Source organism: Falco cherrug, chromosome 7 (assembly GCF_023634085.1).
Source record: "Falco cherrug isolate bFalChe1 chromosome 7, bFalChe1.pri, whole genome shotgun sequence".
Lineage (NCBI taxonomy): Eukaryota > Metazoa > Chordata > Aves > Falconiformes > Falconidae > Falco > Falco cherrug.
The window spans coordinates 29,421,884-29,442,457 of record NC_073703.1 but is presented as its reverse complement, the minus strand read 5'-3'; the positions used below and the strand labels follow the sequence as shown (position 1 = coordinate 29,442,457).

Sequence of the window (20,574 nt, the reverse complement as noted above, 5' to 3'; positions counted from 1 at the left end):
AAAATCCCGAACTATGGATTTTTTTGGGTCAAACCTGGTGGTTTATTTACATAATTTTTGTATGTGGCAAAGTGCTGAAAATACTGTGAAAAATATTCAGACAGTGTAAGGTAATTTGGCCACTAATTGTACAGTGGGAAGGTGAAAAGTGTAAAGTGTTCAGTCTTGAGTTTGTCCTGGCAGTACAGCTTCTGTGGGCACATCACTGTGGATGCTGGAAACATTATGTATCGATTATATATAACAAAGAGTTATAGCATTAATAATTCAGCTGGCAAGCAATGGTTTATATTAGATTATAAATCCTCATATGTTTCCACTGGAAACTGCTACAGATGTGACATCAGATTCCATTAAACTGAAAAAAGAAATGTAACAAGGAAATCTCAACTGATAGGAGCACTTCTGCTCTAGTGGGTGGAGAAAGGAAGGGAAAGGTTCATTTACAGAGGGATGAGGGTGTAACTTTTAGCATCGAGTGTCTCCTGCCTTGCTGCGTTTACCATAGGGGAAGTCCACTCTGTTTAGCCCAAGAACCGTGACTCAAGGGGAAGCAGCAGCTAATGCACATCTTCAGGGCATATTTTCCCATTGTAGGAGTGTAAATTTCATAAACCAAACAGTACTGAATTATTGAGTTGTTTTTACTGTGAATTTACCTGTTGGCAGCTTTTATTGGTCATAAAAAGGTGAATATGACTGAAAAGCATTTAGCTAAGACCACTTAAGTAAATAAATGTGGCTGGAGGCTGCAGGAGGTGGCTGCATTGGTGCAGGTTTTTGTCTGTCTTCATGAGTCAGTTACTTGATTCCCCAAGCATGCTGCTCTTTTGGATTAATCTGAGAAAAATCCATCTAATAAAGTGACAAGTTTGATGTTTTCTTGCCATGCGGTTCTGGGCAACAAGTAGACATCTCAACAATAGAATGCATAGTGCATCTCCAGATAGAGGCATTGCTGTGCATGTCGTTATTAAACTGTGTAGATAAATTTATAGATTGGTTGAATGTGAAAGTGAGTGCAATAGAAAAACAAAATTGACATGTGTTTTGAAAGAAAAACATACCCTCATAGCTTATAAAAATTCTTTTGAGGACAGAAAAAAGGAAAATCTGATTATTCCTCTAGGAAGTTTTACTGCCATTTTACATGTAAATCATTAAACAGGGACCACACACTTGTTTGGCTTTGCTGACTCTGGTTTAAGACCGTTATTTGCCAATTAATTCTCTTATCTGTTTTTCTTTACCTATAGTGTTATTATTTTATTGCATGAAGAATGGTCATAATCCCTTTGCGTTAAGGACATTAATTGTTTTATTTTCTTAGGAGTGTGAAAAAAGAGTAAAGGGAGCAATGAGGACAGAGTTATTTTTATGTTATAATTGCTTCAGCTTCTCAAGTTTGCTTTTTTTCACAATCATGGAACATGTACTTCTTGGATGACTGCTTTAAACCCAGTCCAACTGGTAGAGGCTAGGGGATCATGCCTGTTGTTTGTCATTTTAACCCTCATAACTTGTGCCTGTAGCTTATCTATACCATAATGTATTTGTTGTCTTTCCTTAACTGCCTCAGCTTGTTTACACCAACTTTTGTCTGGACTCTAACTGAATTGTAAGATCATTGAACAGGAACTGTTCCCACTACATATGTTTAGTGCCTATCACAATGGGTCACCAAACGTCATGCTGTCTCTCCTGTAATGTAAACAGTAAGAAGTTAATCATTGTCACGGACAGATTTTTTTTTTTTTCTCTCTTAGTGGCATATGTGAAGTTAGTTTGCTTATTTTGGACATATGTCTTCAGCATGTTAAGTGATTTGCCTGCAGGACCTGCTACCAGTCTCCTCAAAAATCCATAATACACAGTATGAACCCTCTTTCGGAGGTGGCTTTGGTGTGACTTTACCGTTCTTGGCTGTTTGGCTTTGTCTGTCCAAGCAGAAGTTTTCTGTTGATAAAATGGGAGATGACACAGGACAGTGTCTTTAATTTGGTTGTTTTTTGTAATACTTAAATAAAGCAAATAAGATAGGAGAACCTTTCAGTAAATTTTGGGTAAAGGTAATTTCTGCTTCAGGCGCGTGTTGTTGGTCCAGAGCTTGTTACAAGAAGTCATGTAAATCGGTGCAAATCCAGTGTAAATTTTGATTTGTTGAATGGTCTGAACTCCCAACAGAGTAACTACAGGAAATCTGTGGCTGTAAACCTGTGTATTGACGATTTATTTTAGACACCCTGGTCTGATGGTGTGAAACAATCGTTATGTAGAGATAAAGGAAGCATTTAAAGAGGTTTTGTGAGTGTTCTTGTATGTGTTACACTAACATGTTTTCCGTTTACTCTTCAGAATAAAACTTATTAAAATGTAAGAAGTATAAATCTTTAATTACATGTATTTAAAACATATATGTAATACAGCTTGCATGTAGGTGTTTCAGAAGCTATTTGTTAATTGTTTTATGCATAAAACAAGCAAGGAAAACTACTGGTTCCTTGAAAAGAGACAGATCAGCGCTCAGATAAACCTTAGCCTTGGTCCTCAGGTAGCCAGCTATGACATGGTGCTTCTATATTATGAGAAATTGTGAATAACTGTTTCACATTCACCATCTCCATGTCATTCATAATTTTACAGACTTCTGCTATGTCAGCCCTTAGTGTGGCACTGTCCTGAGGTGACACACTACTATTAGCAGCATGGCAGGCCTACTGCACCACTATCCCTTTCTCTTCCTCATCTCAAAACTCTTTGGCTGTTTTTCCAATTTTTTTCCAATTTTTTTAATTTTTTTTTCCAAAAAACATTGGAAAGGTGCAGGTCTGCTTGTTTGTAACTGGGGCACCACAGCTTTAATTCACTTCTATCATTTACAAACATACCCCATTCTTTGGGAGGGGTCCTTGAGGGAAGGCTTGCTCTCTAAAACAATGTTTAAAAACTTATTCCCACCATTGGAAAAGCTGAATCTACTGAGGAATTGTTGTGAATCCCAGGAGGGCTGTGTTGGTTGGTTTGGGCCGTGTTTTTTTTGAAGGCCCAGGGTGGTATCAGTGTAACACCGAGCTGAGTGTTGGTGGGTGTGGAGACACTTTTACCTGATGTATGAGCTGGTTCAGGAGCTTCTCAGGTGGCAGACCGTATCTGGGTGCTGCCCTCAGGGAAAAAAGGAAGGCATTCAAGCTCTCCCAAATGAAGAGTAGAGGGAAACTCCCAGGTGACTTGAGTCACATCATGTCCAAGGTCTGTCACATGGGGAGCACACCCAGTATCACCATACGATCAGTGCCAGTGGATGTTTCTTCCTACATTATTAGCATAGCATGTCCTTTTTGTCTTTTATATTGGCTAGCTTGGGCTAAGTCTTGAGTGAGTTTCTCTAGGAAGCAGAAATTATCCTTTGCGTAGGTATCCTGACAGAAATTTGACCATGTTGTTCAAACATTATATTGCCTAAGGTAGTGGAGGAAAGCAGAGGACAGCAATATCCCTGGTGCAGTGATTCTAAGGCATTTTAGTCACAGGCGGAGCGTAGGCGGGAAAAAGAACAGTATTTTGATTATAGGCTGCAGACAAGTCCAACTTACCCGTAACAGACAGTGTGAGCAGGCTCCTGCCTGTAATTATGGCAATGAGCAGGTGCAGGACGAGTCTTAGGAAAATGATTCGAAGGATCGAAGCAGGACAGAGAATGTGGAGATCAAGTATGGGTGGCGTCATAAACAGGGCTCTGCTGGTAGGAGTCACATCTGCTGAATTTGCGTCCATTGTCAGCAGTTGTCTAGCAGAGAGCTCTTTGCAGCGCGTAGTTGTCCTGGAATCACTTGAACCAAAGGGGTTGAGTTCTCCCTGTGCACACTGTCAAGCTGGTAGCATACTGTTGTAATTCTAAGTTGTCAATGCCATTATCAAGTCAGTGTTACAGACAGGATGCGCAGGACTTGTGACAAACTACTGCACATTCAGATAGTATAGAAAAGGCTGTTTCTGCTTGCTTTTGGGGATTGGGGGAGGACTCTGTTTAATTTGGATGCTTTTTTGAGGGATTATCTTTTGACACCCTTCAGCTGGCTTTTGTTAAAGGCTTGGAAGAGTATTGCCCTATATTTCCTGTGTCCTTAAATTTTCCTTTTACTGTTAGAGACAGGATACTGGGCAAGATGGACATTTCATCTGACCTGATACGTCTTTCTTATGCAATTTGTACTTATGTAAGTAATCTGTCTTGTGTGTCATGTGAAACGAAGCTGTCTCACATACTGCCTCTCCTGGAATACATGTTTATTAATTTACACATACTATATGCACTAGTTCAGCATTGCAACATCAGAGAACCTGAACATTGAGCACAGAACTACAGTGTGATTACTTTATGATTAAAGATTTACCAAATTAAATGTCTGTTATACAAGGTTGTTGCAGTATCAAAACTGCTGTTCTGAACAGATAAATACTAATATAAATACTTTTGACATACTTGTCTTTATAAAACATCACAGGACACATTTCCTATTTGAAGAATAATTCTTTAAATCATTCTCAAATGTAGTAATACACTCCTTTCTCCTTCCCATTGTCAGTGTTTAGATCTCCCAGCAATCAGTTACACTATTTCTCTTGCTTCATTGAGAGATACCTGGATTGTTCCTTATTAGACATTGGAGAATGGAATATTTTATAATAATGCAAATATATAAGTTTATTAAAATGAAGAGTGTTAAGGGTTTGGGAAAGCTTTTGTATTTTACAAAGGTACTTCTCCTTTTTGGGAGTGATGTTGGCCCCTGACACCTTTAATTCTTTCCAACTATCTGTAACTGTGGTGATAAAAGAACATTGTCAAAGGCTAAGATATATTTCGTATGGGACTGCTTAACAGTAATCATGGCTACTTGACTTTTAAAAGTGTGAATTTGATCAGTTCCAACAATTAATATTTTTGTCTTAAAGATAAGATAGAGATATTACATACAGCTTGATATAGTTGGTTAGAAACTGGTTAGAATTAATGTTCTGTAAAGTATGTAAAGCAGCATAAGAACCATTGGTAACTGTTTACATGCTATTAATAATTAGCAACCTTCATACTAGTCTGTTAGGAAAGAACCACGCGTTGGGTACAATAGAAACTCAGTTCTGTACGGTTGGGTTCAAATTACATTTGACTTGGACAATAGGGCGCGAATGGGGCTAATTTGGGTTTCTGCCATTGTAAACAATAAGATGTTGGAATGTTTCATTTATTTATTTATTGATTTATTTGTTTGAACAGGTGCAGGTTGATCATATGAAATATTTTTTATTCAAATATAGTAAAAAAAATACTGTCCAGTCAGAGTGTGTGATGATAACCAATATCTCAAATGAACAGACTCAAATTAATTTCACCTGTGGCTGGTTTTGAGTTTGGATCTTAAACTAATCAAATCATGTTCTAGAGAAAGTGCTTTATGTGCTGTCCAGCCACTTAGAAAACAGAAAATACAGATTTTATCTTCTGATTAGGTTTTTTTTAGGTACTAAGTCCCTTTTACTTTCTGTTAAAAATTATGTGCACGTCTGTGAGGTAGATTCTCTTATTGCTAATGGAGCTCATCCTTGAGAAGAGGTCATTCAAATCTGATGGATCCCATCTGGATGGGGATGATTCTCTGGGGTGTAATTTTCCTCAGCTATTTGAAACCCTTTCATGATTGCTCCAAAGCAATCAGGTTCTGTAATTTGCAAAATGATGGCAAGAGGAAAGAGCCAAGAAGATTGTTGCTGGGATCATACATCAGGAAGTAGTATCACAGGACTAATAGCCTAAATTAATGCATGGAGAGCCTTGATTCAGGCTTTTTGTCTCCTCCATCAGCTGGACACATACATTTCTCCCAAGTGGACACTCCAACAGGAGAATGGATGATGGTAGCACACCTTTCCATTTGGGGCAGGCAAAGGTTGAAGCTGGGGAAGTGATATGAAGGTACCTGCAGAAGACATTATCCTTGGTCCACAGTTTCCCGGCTCACTCATGTCAAATGGAAAATTGCACAGCAGTGTGCCATTGAGTGGACCGTACACATTTAATACCTTAAATTGTCTTACCACACAGCATAGCTCATGCTATTACATTCAAGTGTTCCAGCTGTGTGTCATAGTCCTTTCAAAGTTGTTCCTCTATCTCACCAGGTGGAACAGATTGGATGCACACTCAGCTTGATAAAAAATGGCTTTAATATTTCAAGTTCACACTGCAGATTTGCTGCCATTATTTCTCTTTCAACTTTATATTGCATTTAAACAATGTCAGGGCTCCTCTTTTAATGTACACGTTTGATTCCTGTCAATGCTAACAGAAAGTATGTGCAGACACCAATGGAAGAGTAGACTAGAGTTTCTTTTGAGGCGAACAACTGTTATAATTAAGAGTTGTGGGAATGAAGGAGAACCCAGCTAGCAAGCAAGTAGTCACTCTTCCAAAAGCTTGGTAAACTCATAAAGCTCAGGAGCTTAATCTCTGAACCAGAGTGCTTGTTACCTAATCCCCACCAGCTGTTGTGTACTTGGTAGCCATGACATCTGTAATAGAGCTGAAGAGCCCGTCTATATTGGTTGGCACCTTTACCCACCAACTGAACTTGATTCTTCTTTCATTCCTCACATTGACCTGCTTTAAATGATTAACCAATTGCTTAGGGTTTGATCATCCATTTAACCATACTTTATAATAGAGAGCTTGTGCTCCTTTTCACATTAAGCCTATTTTAGGTATGTGGGTTTTCAGCAGGTCTAGTTTTTGCCTTGCTGATAAGAGAAAGGTATCAACCAAAAGAATTTCATCTGGTGGCATGCTGATCCCTTATATAGACTTAAAACTGACCTAGGAGTGAAATATCTTGATTTATATTTCAGATACAAATTCAGATTATTTGTGTAACGTCTCTGTTAACTGCTGTGCATGAATTGGCACAGGTAATTATAGCAAATAGAATATAAATGTAAGCAAGTGCGTACATGTTCATTATAACTGTGAAGAATGCTTGTTTTCAGGGATCAGTTTCAGCTGTGCTGCAGTGGATGTCATTCTTCTTAAGATAGCAGAGGACAGGAGTTGGCCCAACTTGAGAAAATAATGCATTTTATGTCTTCCAGTTCTTAGATGAGTGCTGTGACTTCAAGCCTACTGTTTGTATCCTCACCACCAAAAGCAGTGCAGAATAACAGCTGTTGTGTAGAACGGAGTGCGATCTCTTCGTGTTAGGCGTGTCATGGACAGAACTGCTATTTTGGGCCTTGTAAGGGATTAGAGGGAGGGATGTCTTGTTCCTGGATCCCAAAGGAGTTTAGTTAGGAGGTAAGTGCTGACCAGTCCTCCTAAGTTAAGGCCCTTTCTGGACATGGAAGAATATAGATCTGTGGGTTATTTTACTGGTTAAAACTTAGCAGCTTATAGCTTCCTACCACCTTGATTAGATTGGGCATCTGAAGTTGGTACTGCGGCCAAAATTGGGCCTGAAGACTACCATAGCCTTAAGTTAGCTGTCAGCATAGTATTGTGGATCTAAGATTTTGAACTGTCCTAAGGCAGTTCTGAGCATCTTTAATTCTTACTGTCAAAATCCAGAATAATAGTCTCATAAATACAACCAGCTATACCAAGTTTTTAAAGAAATGCCTGTTTAAATTTCATTAAAGTAATTTTTCACTTGGAACTAATTTTACTGATGGATTTGTTTATTTTTTTCCCCCCAGAATGGCACTAAGAAGTTTTGGGATTTTATGAGGACACACGACAGGTAACAGATGGAATCACATTATTTCCTTTTGTTTTTATGTTGTATTTATTTCATTACTGTATTCTCTTCCATTGGTCAGATCTTGTTGATGTGGAGTCACTTCTTTTTCCTCCAGTTTTCTCTTCAGTTCTCACTTCTTATGTAATACTTGCAAATAGTTCTGTACCATGTTAGACAGAATTAGCAGAAATTTTAAAATCTCCTCATGGATGATTATGTGTTCAGTAGGTTTTGTCTGTGCTTTTATTTTCCAGTGTTAAAATTTTGGCACATGATGTATTGTAAATTTTAATGATTACATAGAAAATGGAACTGAAAGTGTGGATTGTCTGAAATTTTCTTTTTTGAGTGTGAATATATCACCTGAAGGAAAAACACTGCACCCCACATACATAACCCTGTTCTTAGTTGTGCCATTAAATGATCTAGTCCCAGGTATGTGACCATACTCTCTCACCTGTGAATATACAGTCCCAGGTATTGCACTAGTATAAAGACTGTTAAAAAGCAATCTAAAGTTATGGTCATACTGTTTTATTTTTTTCACTGGCAATTACTTGGAATAAGCTAGAGATTCTGTTTTATGTTTGAGTAAATCCTAGTATTACGCTAACTTTTTTAATTTTAATCCTCTTCATCACTACTGTATAAAGATATTTTAGGCAAAGCCAAATTCAAGTAACTTTACAAATGCTGAAACCTTTCAGGCCCTCCATTCCAAACACCAAACCCTCTCCTAAGCACATGAAAAGAAATGGATGGTCAGCAATTTTGTCCTGTCTTTCCAATTGTAATGCTCCTATTAAGGAAGAAAAGCAGTTAACTCCTGACCTCAAAGATCAGTTCATGCAAAATTATAACAAATAGGGTATATATGAAACAGACCCAGTCTTGAGAGTTATTAAATACTTCACATGTCTTTCTTTAAAGTATAAATGTTTAATTTAGTCACTAAAAATTCAGGTACTAGAAGATAAAATAAAAAGCAAAGGTAACAACTTTTCCCTAGAGAAAGCTTTTTCTAAATCTATTAAACGTAAAAAAATAGCAAAACACTTAATGGCAAAAGAAATTGTGACTTGTAACCAGAACCACGTTGAGAGATGTATTCTTCTTGTGCATGACGTAAGTAGGTAAAATCAATTGCATTTTTGGAAATTCTTCTCTGCTGGAGCCCTCTGAATCCTTACAGTGAATCTTTCTGTGTGTAGGTACCTGGGATGGACATAAAGTGATAGCAATGCCTTTTATCAATATAAAGATTACGAAGGTAAAAGTTCTGGGAAAATATTCAATAGATTAAAATGCCTGTACTGCTTGAGAATGAGACAGAAAAGGCAGTGATACTTCGATACTGAACTTCACACTTGCTTTTGGAATTTGCCTGGAAGACGGTTCTGTCTTTGCACTTTCTCTATCCATATGAGCATGTGCCTGAATTTATGAGCGCAGATACAAAGGCTGAAATGATAATCGATTGCTGGAAATTTAATACGTGCCGTGTACTTTCAAGCAAGTGAATCCAGCCTCAAGTCACAGTGCTAAGAACATGACTTCCAGATGAATAATTTGTAGTACTATTTTTGTTTAAACTTTAGTTTATAGCTCTGTGATAATGTGTGAATATATGCAACTAACTGAGTGGGGCAAATATTAAAGGATCAGTTTTCCATGAACTTCTCTGGAGCAGTATTTCTGAAGGACTTTTGTGGACATTTTTTAAATAGTTGAGACCATAACTGTATAAAAAAGCTGTGGCCACATGTCATGCCAGTCATCTCTGGTCACATAACATTTGTTAGATTCAGATGTACAACAGCTGCCATCCTAACTTATTAGTGACTACTGTTGAACTGTAGAATCTCTAACACTCTTTCACAAGTAAATTCAATGCAACTTCTGACACCAAAGGTAATAATGTGAAAGTTCTGTATAGGAAATCCACGGGTTTATATAAATCCTATTTGTCATTAAGAAGCCAATTGTTATCAGATAAATTACTCAGGTTCAAAATTCCTTAGAATGCATTCAAGTGCTACATTTTACTGTATTTTAATAGGAAAGCTATGATGCTAGTTATATGGAAAATCACGTTGTCTAGTTGCTGAAGATTATACAGGATTTCACGTTTAGATGGCTTTTAGAGGTCCATTACTCTTAATGAACGATAAAATCTGGAAGAAGAGGAGGGGTTTCTGGACACATGTCCTGTTGGTCAGGATTTTCTAGTGTGTATGTCATCTTCAGGAAGACTGTAGGTGTTTTCCATAATTAAGATCCCTTTTCCGTAATAGTTTTTCAAAACTATTTGAACTTACTTTACATCTGAAAATGCTGTAACACTGTTAAATGCTCCAAGGTTTTTTAATAAGGCTGTTTACCTAAATTGCACATACAGATTGGAATGCCAGATCTGTAAAATACACCTATGTATATATTATCTATTTACATATCATTGATATGTATAATTAATTTAATGATGCTGAATAAATAAACGCAGCTGTGTTAATCATTTAAAACCAGACATTGCACCTAACTCACGTCTTTATCTGTCATCCTCTTTTATCAGCACAAGTAGATGTGTGCTTAAGACTGACTTTTTTGCTGTATGACAGTGAACTGAGAGCTTGTGTGCAAGGTTCTTTTGGGACCCCAGTGTTCTTTCTTATTTCAGATGAAGGTAACATAAGCCGATATTCAATAAATTTGTATGAGAATATGGATTTGATAAAGGAAAATATTTAATAAGAGAAACTTAAGTTATTTTTGTATAAATTTATCCTTTCCAACTGTTCAGATGAACAGGTGATTAAATTATACAAAGACAAAAACATGAGTTTTGACATGCAGTAGTCATTTCATTTGCCTTAAGTGTGAGTCATCTTTTAAAATCTTACTTTATATTGCAGTAGTACAAGATCATTTAACCGTGTGCAAGCTGGCATAACACTAGCACAAGCTGAAAATAACATAATTTTTATTGGATAGTACTTTTTTTTCTTTCTTTCTTTCTTCTTGGTTATTGCAGATCTGGGCTTGAGTCTAGTGTGTGTAGGTCCTGAGCTTTCTTAAGATCAAGACCATTCAGCTAGAGTATCAGTCCTGGAGTCACCTCTGCTTTACATAGTTTGTAAATTATGCTGAACAAATAATTGCTTACTCATGATCCCTCCATGCCATTTAAATAGAAAAATAAAAAAGTTCTGTGCAAAAATATTATTGATGACACTATAAACTGTTACCAAAGCAAACCTTCAAAACCTGGCTGTGAAAAGTCAACTGAGTGTCAGTATAGACAAAAGAAGCAGCATTTCTTACCAAATTTAGGTTTAAATTTTAACAGAAGGAAGACCCAAGACACAAAGACATACCTGTGGAGAGTAATTAAGTCCTGGAATGCTTTGCCCAGAGAGGCTGAGGAACCTCCATCCTCAGAGAAATTCAAATCCTGACTGGACAAGGCTTTGAGAAATCAGACCTAACTTAGAAGTTAGCCTGATTTTGAGCAGGAGGTTGGATCAGATGATCTCCAGAAGTCTCTTACAACTTTAAGGTTTCTGTGATTTTCGAAGTAGATTAAATGCTTAATGAATTTACAGTTCCCATCTGACAACTGTCAACAATTTGTAAATTTGCCAAGATACCAGTCAAGTTATAAGCCATTTTTCTATTGGAAAATAATATTCTTGTCCTGTGGAGATACATTTAAGTTCACCTTTGTTTGAAACATGCAGATGAACATTATCAGAGCTCAATGCAAGGTTTTATGACATTAGAAACAACAGTAAAGACTACTAAAAATGAATGAAGAAATATAAAAATCCTTGATTACCTCTTTTTGGTTATAATTATTGAACAAGTTTATTGAAATGGTGTTTTCGTTACATGATTCTGGCCTGTTGTGTTAAGCAGTGACCCACATCAAAAGATGCTTTCTGCAGTTATTTTATGCACTGCTTGCTTTTCTGATGAAGTTTGCTTTCCCTCTGAATAGTCAGTGGATGTGTTTGCTCATTATTAAACATATCCTTATGAAAATCAAGCAGACTGCAAGTGCTGAAAATTTAAATGCAAGGTGTATTTCAAGATACTTCTTAGACTTGGGTCTATCAGAACTAGTTAGCAATATGTGGTGGTGTGATTTGCAAGGCAAGGAGTTGTTAATTTTTTTTTAAGGTCACTGCTTTAAAAAATAAAAAACTTGATCAGGAGGACATTTTCCATCTGCAAATGTTTGGTGGTTTTCTGTCAGAAATAGAAATGTACCAAATATTATAAAGTAATCATTAATGCCTGTAACAAAAAATTATTCTCTAAAGCCAGGCTCATGTTCCAGTTATATTCTCCCTTGTCCTAATTTTGCTATATTTAGTAGAGTAAGAGTCTGAAATGTAATACTTAAGTTTTACGTTCATCTACTTTATAAAGCAATAGACTAACTTAGTTTCAGGTTTCAGCAACTCCCCTTAAACAGATTCAAGGCTTTTAAAAGACATAATTTGGGAACAGATGAAGGTCAGTGTACAGTCATGTGCTCACTTTTGTACAAGCTTTGAGTAATAATGTTCAAGAACAGGAACGTAACCGTACCTTTTACTAGTTGGCAAGTAAAAGGACACCTTTCCAATTGCATTGTGAATGGATATAAAGCAAAATTATAGCCACTCCTCTATTTAAAAGTATGAAAAATTCACTGTGAAGTACACTACTTTTAAAAGAAAACAAATTTGAGGAGACTGAATTGCATTCAAGTTTATGTGAGTTCCTCTCAAGTCTGAAAATATCATGTGACAGGGAAGAGGCATTTGGACTAAAAAACCGTACAACTGTGCATGTGTTTTGCACCCTTCTTATGCTGTGGTTTTGCCTGCAAAAACATATCACAGTGGCTCAGTAACAGTTCCTGACTTAAAAATTCTTGATAGAAAAAACTTTTCGGTCTTTTCTTATCTCTCTCAAAAAGAGGAGGAAATAATATTCCTGCCTTATGAGATTGGCTTCTTTTAAGTCAAGAGATTAATTTATTTCACATTTAAAACAAATTAATTCCTAATTTAATTTGTTTGCCGAGAAAAGAGGCTTTATCTATGGCAAAGCCAATTGAAAAGTGTAGTTTTCCATCAGGAGGGAATTTGCAGGGTGAAGGAAACCAAGGCAATCTGCACTTGGGCGTGCTGTCTCCTGCAGGTGCCAGTGCTGGAGGTAAATATAAAAAGGTTCGCAAGGCAAGTTAAAAATGAGCATCGCTCAGCACAGGAAGATGAATATGCTCGAGCAGTCACTCTGTGCTCTGACGTTATGTGGCTGCATGCTGCTTTCTGCACGCTGCCAAAATTGGGGAGCATGGCTGCGCAGTGGGCAGTGCAGAACGTGGTCACCCAAAAGCTGCACCAGGAACCTGCTGCATCCCAGCCCAGGCCAGGAGGGCTGGCCAGGTGGTGGGTCCTTAGAGCCACGCCAGGGGCCTGGAGGAACCAGGGTGGCTATTCTGGCTTGGTGGCTGTAGCAGGCAGCTATGGAGACAGGGTGGAAGTCATGTGCCCTGACCACATTATAGAAGTGGATTAAATTCCTTCTCCTATTTCATATGCCAGATCATTTGGGCTTTATGGAAACTTAATCCTGTATGTATTTTTCTGGTTTATGTCCTAGTGTATTATAAGACACCATGAAATTTAAATCAGATGCTTCCTTTATGCAAGAATTATCACAGAAGCTTTAAAATAGGTAAAACAAAGATTTTTAATATCTTTATAGGTTAAAAAAAAGTTTCTTGGGTGGCATTTGCCTTTTATGTGCAATGATGTGCTGTTGTGCTGTAAACCTTCTCTGTCTTTATAACAGCTCCTGCAGGGTGTCAATGGTGTGGGATTTTCTTGATTATCTTCAAAGATAGTGCAGAAGATATGCACTGGATGCAGTTCAACAAACAACAAAAATGATGAAAAGTTTAGGGAAATTAGAGCTGAGAGAGGGTAATGATGGCTGGGCATGTTCATGCAAAGAATAACACAACTGAGGAGAAGAAATACTATCACAAAAATTTAAAGAAATGTTATGAAGTAGGCTGGTATAATTTAATTTTATCAGTAGTCAATGACAGAACAAGAGATGTGTCTCATGTAGAATGTATTTTTTAAATTAAACACTAAGGAACCATTTTTACCAATAGGCAGTAAGACAAGCTAGGAAGGCATGTTTTGTAGTCACTGTCATTGAAAACACTCGGGTCTAGACTTGGTAACTGTCTATCAAGGATGCTATCTGGATGATGAAAATTTTCCTGGTATTAGAAGGAAAAACCAAAGTAGCCTATTAGTTTTCTTCAGTCCAAGTAATTACACGATTTGTTTGCATATGATATTTGCAAATAAAATTCACTTAATGCTTTTGGTTTTTTGTTTTTCGTTCTTGGGTTCTTTTTAAAGTGAAGACTTGACAGATCCTCTGCTTACATGCCAGGAATTGTGCAGGCATATTTTCTGTCTTTTAAGATGTCTTACTATGCTACCTTAGGATCTGATTTAAATAAAATCATAGCAATAAGGCAAAAATAAATTTATTTGATGCTATAAAGTTATCAGAGAAAAACATAAAATCAAAACCCAAATTTTAAGATTCTCATTTCACCTTTTTAAGTATGTGATATGAAAGCACCATATAGCATATGAGCTCTTCTCTGCTGTATCACTGAAGTAGACTAAAATGGCAATAAAGTGTTTATTGAGGGCATTGCTTCACTGGGAATTTAAATGTTTGCCTAATTTTGAGAATGTAACCCATAAAAATTCTTAAAACTAACAGGTACAGGAGAGTTTTGGCTGATTAGTTATAAATTCCTAAATAAAGGAATCTGGTATCCAGATCAGAGGCATCTTGTCTTTACAACTTCTAGGGATTTCATTTTATAGTATTTGCAGTAATACACAAAATAAGTGAATGTGTTTACTCTCTCACAGTCACTGAAATCAAGTAGAGTCTTCCCTCTGCTTCCAGGTGGTTTTAAAATAAATGAGTTCTCTCTGAAGAGTGCCAAAGGTTTTTACATGGTCTAAAGACAGCAGCATGGTCATGGTCTGCACTTGGGATTGGTAAAAACAATCTTAGGAAAGCTAGAAAACGTTCTATAATTTGAGTTGCCACTATTTTTAGAATTGTATCTGAAAATACCTCTTGGAAAAGAGGGAACTATTGAAATCGTTACTCTAGAAATGGGAAAACTGGGTAAAATGTGAACAACTGCCAGTTTCTCAGTCTATGTTTCTCACTAATAACAGTGAGACTATACTTTTATACTTGGCAAAAGGTTGTGTTATTCACTCCATATTTGGCTTTTGCTAGGCAAGAAGAAAACTTGCTGGTTTGTTCCTTACCTTAACTAGGGCAGAACACTGAGTTTTTTGTTTTGTGAGTTGTCCTCAAAACCTGATATTGTTTTAAAACTTCTGATTTTTGCCATTTTAGAATGGAGTCATACTATGCCTTTTAGATGGATTATTTATTGGTCTTACTATGTGATGGTATTTATAAATGGCAGTTTCACAAATAATTAGGAATTGGAACAAAAGCCCATCAGGCTCTGACATCTGTTGTGCATAATGCCCACAAAGCTTTATTTAATCAAATAAGTTAGCTTAAAACCTGAATTTATTTATTAAAATATTTTGTTGAAAGAATCCCACTGAGATGCAATGTTTCATTTCTAAGGGTATCCTGGGATACCGGCCAAGATATGACACTTCAAGAATGTTATTGAGAGCGACGTGCTTTGATGTCTCATTTATTTTGCAGTTGAATTTACTTTCTATTTTTTTCTTTGTTATATGAAAACAGGGTGCTGGGAGGATTGTTTATTCCAAAGAAATTGTCCTGCATCATATTCTCTGGTTTGGGTACAAATCACTACTTTACAAGGAGATTATATTTTAAAAATGTATGTATATGGATTTGTTAGCACTTCTTAATTCATTCTTCCACAAGTCCGATGATTAACCAAACATATGCTTCCTCCTTTATGGTGTCACGAACAACTTCCTGATGCAGTTCAGTTTACTGAAACCAATCTTCCTTTTGATTTTTTCCACAGTAAAGTTCATTTTTTTTAGGCATACGTGTCCCACCACTTTATTCTGGTTTTACTTAGTATTAAATATTTATGTTATATTGGAGAAAGCATTCAAATTTCATCAGAATACAGAAGTCTTCTAGACTTCTCTAATTATCTTTTGCCAAATCCACTTTATCTGTCATTAGTATGAAAGGCTGAATGTTTTTGTCAGGAGCTTATAGCTTTGCTTTTGTAATAGGTTGCATTTTAAGCAGCCAATTGGATTGGTGTTGGCCTTTGAAAAATGTAAAACGCTTTGAAGGAAGACTTAAATGAACCAGTAAAGACTGTGTAAGCACACACATTTAATCTCAGGACTATCTGCATTATAGTTAAAGCTCTGGGAAACTAAAGGAATTGCAGTGGAGAATAATCAAGGGGTACAGCTTTACTACATGTCTGTTCTGAAAACGAAGGGACTGTTTTCTCTGGCTTAAGATACTAGGTGCTGCTCTGAGAAAAGGAAGATGAGAGCACTTTAGATAGCACGTCAGAAGTTTTCAGGGACATGTCCAGCTGTGAAATGGGTGGTTAATTTGAGTACACAAGTGACATAGTGGTTAGATGCAATTCTTTCTCATGGCCACCACCAATAATTTTGAAATAACTAAAGATGAAGTAGACCTTTCTGAAGGATGAATCCTCCCAAAGAATTACTTTTGATTGTTAGCTCTCAAACAAGTTTGAGGGTTTCTTTTATTATCACTTTAAAATTGAAAGTGCAGTCATTTCGGATTTGAACAAGAAAAGGACACGTACACTAACAAGCTTTAATCCTGATCTGAGGTGTTTTGCAACCATATTTTAAAAAGGCTAGATGGAATTATAGTCTTGACATGGAAAACAGTATGAAAGATTAGTTTTTCAACACTGTATGAACAAAGCAAGCCAAATTTCTATAACTTCAAGAAGAAAAAGAAATTTATATTTTAAAGCTAAACTAATTACAGGACTTCTAAATGATTTATTTCTTTTCTTCCTAACTTTTCTTCTAGTATGATTCGTAAGTTTTGACATTTTCTCCCTTATGAAGTGTAATAGGCAAAAATATTACACGTATGTTATATATTCACGTGCTCTCCAGCTGAGATGAATACATCCTTAAACACTTCTGTGGTTGTGCGCTACATTTGATTATTTTCTTCTGTTTGTATCAAAGGGATTTTTAATATCAAATATATGTTGAGAGTCAAGAGGACTGATTAAATTAATTACTTGCTTTTATTCTGGCATGTCATTTTTCTGTTTCTTTTTTGGAATCTGCCATTCTTTTTTCATTGTCATCTTTGGGAATGGTAACTGAAGTCTCGCAGGTTCTGATAGTGTTGTGGGGGTTTTGGTGTTTTGGTTTGGTTTGAATGTATGTGCATACATTACTAAATATTTTACATACATATAGAATTGTATGTATTTATATATACATATGCAAGACTCAGTAGGTTGCTGAGCTATGATTTGCCACAGAATTTGTTGCTTTTTTAAAAATAACATTACTTCCTAAAGTCTCCAATATGGAGCCGAGGTTACCATTTGTAAGCAGCACAAACAATATTACAGATCTTAAACTCATTTGGAGATAATTTCTAGCCTTTAAAATTAGGTGGAAGTGGCTGAGGTTAAGTGGCTGAGTGGGAAGCCCTGGCTTTCAATGTTAATGTCAATCTTTTTTTTAGGTGCTTTATTTTCCATTATTCAATTCTGATCACAGTTTGTGTGTGACACACACATACCCATGCTAGATGCAAGGAGATCCTGAGTTGCTCTTACAGTGATTAAAGAGAGGTCAGTTTCTTTGCCTGTATTACCTCATCAATTGCTTAGCATACTATAGTATTAGCACAAGATTATCATCAAAAGCCCTCATCTCCAGTCTTCAGTCTTATGTCACAAGGGAATCTTGTCCTTTTCTTTGCTATTACTGTACTGTGATTATTTTAAATATTATTTTTAGTTTTGCAAATTTACACTTGTAAAGTATGCATTAAGTTCACATCTAAGAATAATGAAAGACTGAATCAATTAAATTTTTAAAATCCTTTAATAAATACGTCTCGTGAAAAGCAATTAGTAAGTGTTAGCAGTTGCTTGTGGATTAACTGTAGCCCAGGTCAACAACTGACAAATCATCAAGATAGATTGCCAAACCAATGACTACAAGGTGAAATTACATTTCTACCTAAAAAAAACCCCCAATAACAACAAGAAAAAAACCTAAAAAAACCTCAACCCAACACAAAAAAAAACCCCACCCCAGCAAACCAGAACTAAAAAAACCCCAAACCCCTAACCCCCACCCCCCCAAACCTTCCTTCAAGTATTGGAGCTGCAGAAGTGCATGTTCTTGTAGCTTTAGCAAAGCTGATTTGCTGATCTTAATTGCTAGGATGTATTTCAAAAGAATTAACTTTCTGTGCATCCATATGTGTGTGCACATTTTAACAGGATGTCAGTTTGCATCTGTCCCCAACCTTGCAACTGCTGTGGTCAAATACTGTGTTTGTTACATTTCTCCCAAGAAGCACCACCTTCCTTTCTGGGGTTTGAGTGTGTGAAGCTGCAGTATTTCTATATAAATGTCTGCTGTGCTGGAATGTCATAAAGCATCAGTTACTGTGAGTTCAATAAATACACAGCTGTGCTATGCTGGGGGAAGGAAAAAATATGGAAATTGGTTTTTAGGCCAATGGTACACAATGGAGCCATTTTCTAAACTCTTCTAAGAGGTGTTTTCAACTGTGAAGGTTGTATTCAGGTAGATGTCTTCTCTTTCAGTGAGACCTCTAAAGGTGGAAGAGGAATTAAAATTCTAGACTCCTGTGTTGTAGATGTCCATGGGTCAGTTGTATGTAATTTTTCCACATTGACTTTGACATTTCAGGGAAGCCAAATATCCACTGGAGAATCCTAATACTTGCCTATTTCAGTCAGCCTTTTCTTTGAAGTTTAATTGGTTAAATGCTACCTGAGATCCTTGACTGAATAGTTGGGAATCCCTTTTAAGAAAACATTGTGTTAGATACCAAGACCAGGCACACTAACTGCAAACTTGAGTACAAGAAAAGCTCAGGTGCAGGGTAGCTGGTCTTTTGAGGTACGTCTTGCTGATGCTTCAAGTACTGACCTTTCTTAAAATATTTTAAGGCTGCCCTAATTGTTCCTACATTTACAGAAAGAACAGTATCCTACCTCATTGCACAGTAACCTATTTACATGCATGCTTTCTTTGGGAAAAAGAAAATGAATTAATTTTAATAGACTATTGATTTATTGTATGTATAAAGCGAGCAGGAGCTACTGCAGGGGGAAGCTGAGAAGGGGTTGGGCTGAAGTCTGAGCAGCCTTGTGGTCTTCACCAGCCCTGGAAGACACTGTGCAAACCTGCATCATCTCTTAATATGTTGTCTTTCCGTTTTGGTCATAAACCAACCACCGACAAACGCAAGTGTGAAGGAGCCAAGTCTCCTTCCTTGGTTCAAGGTGATTTACGTCTTTAGAGAAGCAAATGATAGCTCCAGATTGACACATAGAGCACATTTCTAAGGGTTTTCTTCTCAGCCATCTCTTGCCTACAGCATTGGCAAGCCCACTGGCCATAGCAGGTACTGACCATGATGCTTGTGTGCAGCAGTTATGCTGTGTGCTCTTTGTGTCCCAGGTGCAGGTCGGGGGCTCAGTGGCATTGCATTTGCATTAATGACCTCTCCTTTTACACCGGCAGTCTCCTGGAGCGTCAGCTGCTGGAGAAATGGCCAGCGAAGATGTACAGCTGTGGAACATGGTAAAAAGTAATCATTTGCCGCCCAAAATGAAAAGGTTGGCAGGTCTAAGCTGAGACAGTGCTTCGCTTGTGCAGACATGTTAATAGCTTGTTTTTAAGGTGTGGAGGCAAGTTTTGGATCCATCGTGATCCTTTCACATCTGAGTATTCTTTTCCTTTGTAAAAGATAGCAAGAAAGTGGTCTTGTGCTCCTCTCTGGGACATGGACAATGAAACCGGCTGCTACATTCGGACCTCTGATGTCCATTTCAGATTAAATCCTTGTCTAGGATTCCTGCCTTTTTTAGGAAATATGGCTGGGGTATTTTTTTCCCCTTCTAGTGGCTCTTTGTGATTTTTCTGGTAACATACAGCCTGGGCTTTGTTTGTCTTCTGTATCTTTTTATTTGTGAAGATATTCCCAGAAGTCATTGTGAATGTTTTAAATTTTTATTTTATATGCTTAGTCTTTATTTATCACTTTAAAGCTTGCAGATGCATATGTAATATTCTGAAATAGGTTTGGCTATAATATTTTAAAGGGAATTGCCTTGAAACATCAAATACCCTTGTGGTATGATACCAGTGAAAGATGTATTTGGAATTCTGCTTTTGTAGTAATCCTTTTTGGTAGCCTGTATCATCTGTAAGAATAGTAATCTTGAAATACTGTAGTGAATTCTTTGTATAATGATTTAAAACTCTAGAAGATAAATACTTTCCTTATAGCTGAACCCACACATTTGGGTCATTGCAGCAATAAGGAAACCCATTGAAAGCAGTGGCTCAGGGCATCCTCCATTTAAATCAGTTGAAGAGTCTTGCCATAACTTTCTATAGTATGCAAATAACTGTCCCTAATGCGGCTTCAGATGGGTTTTCAGAAGTAATATACCTCGTGACCTGTGGAAATATTTCACATT

General features: G+C 36.9%; 1 protein-coding gene across 3 annotated transcripts in view; it reads left to right on the top strand.

The window, feature by feature from the left end:
• Positions 1-20,574, top strand: part of NUDT14 (nudix hydrolase 14) — a 66,007-nt gene that overhangs the window by 24,445 nt on the left and 20,988 nt on the right. For 2 of the 3 annotated variants that reach the window (XM_055715989.1, XM_055715991.1), the window contains exon 2: positions 7,744-7,787. In XM_055715989.1, coding sequence (XP_055571964.1) covers positions 7,744-7,787 — 44 coding nt within the window. Of the gene's footprint in view, positions 1-4,151; positions 4,218-7,743; positions 7,788-20,574 lie in introns of those variants that run through there. The other variant, XM_055715990.1, reaches the window with a different exon arrangement.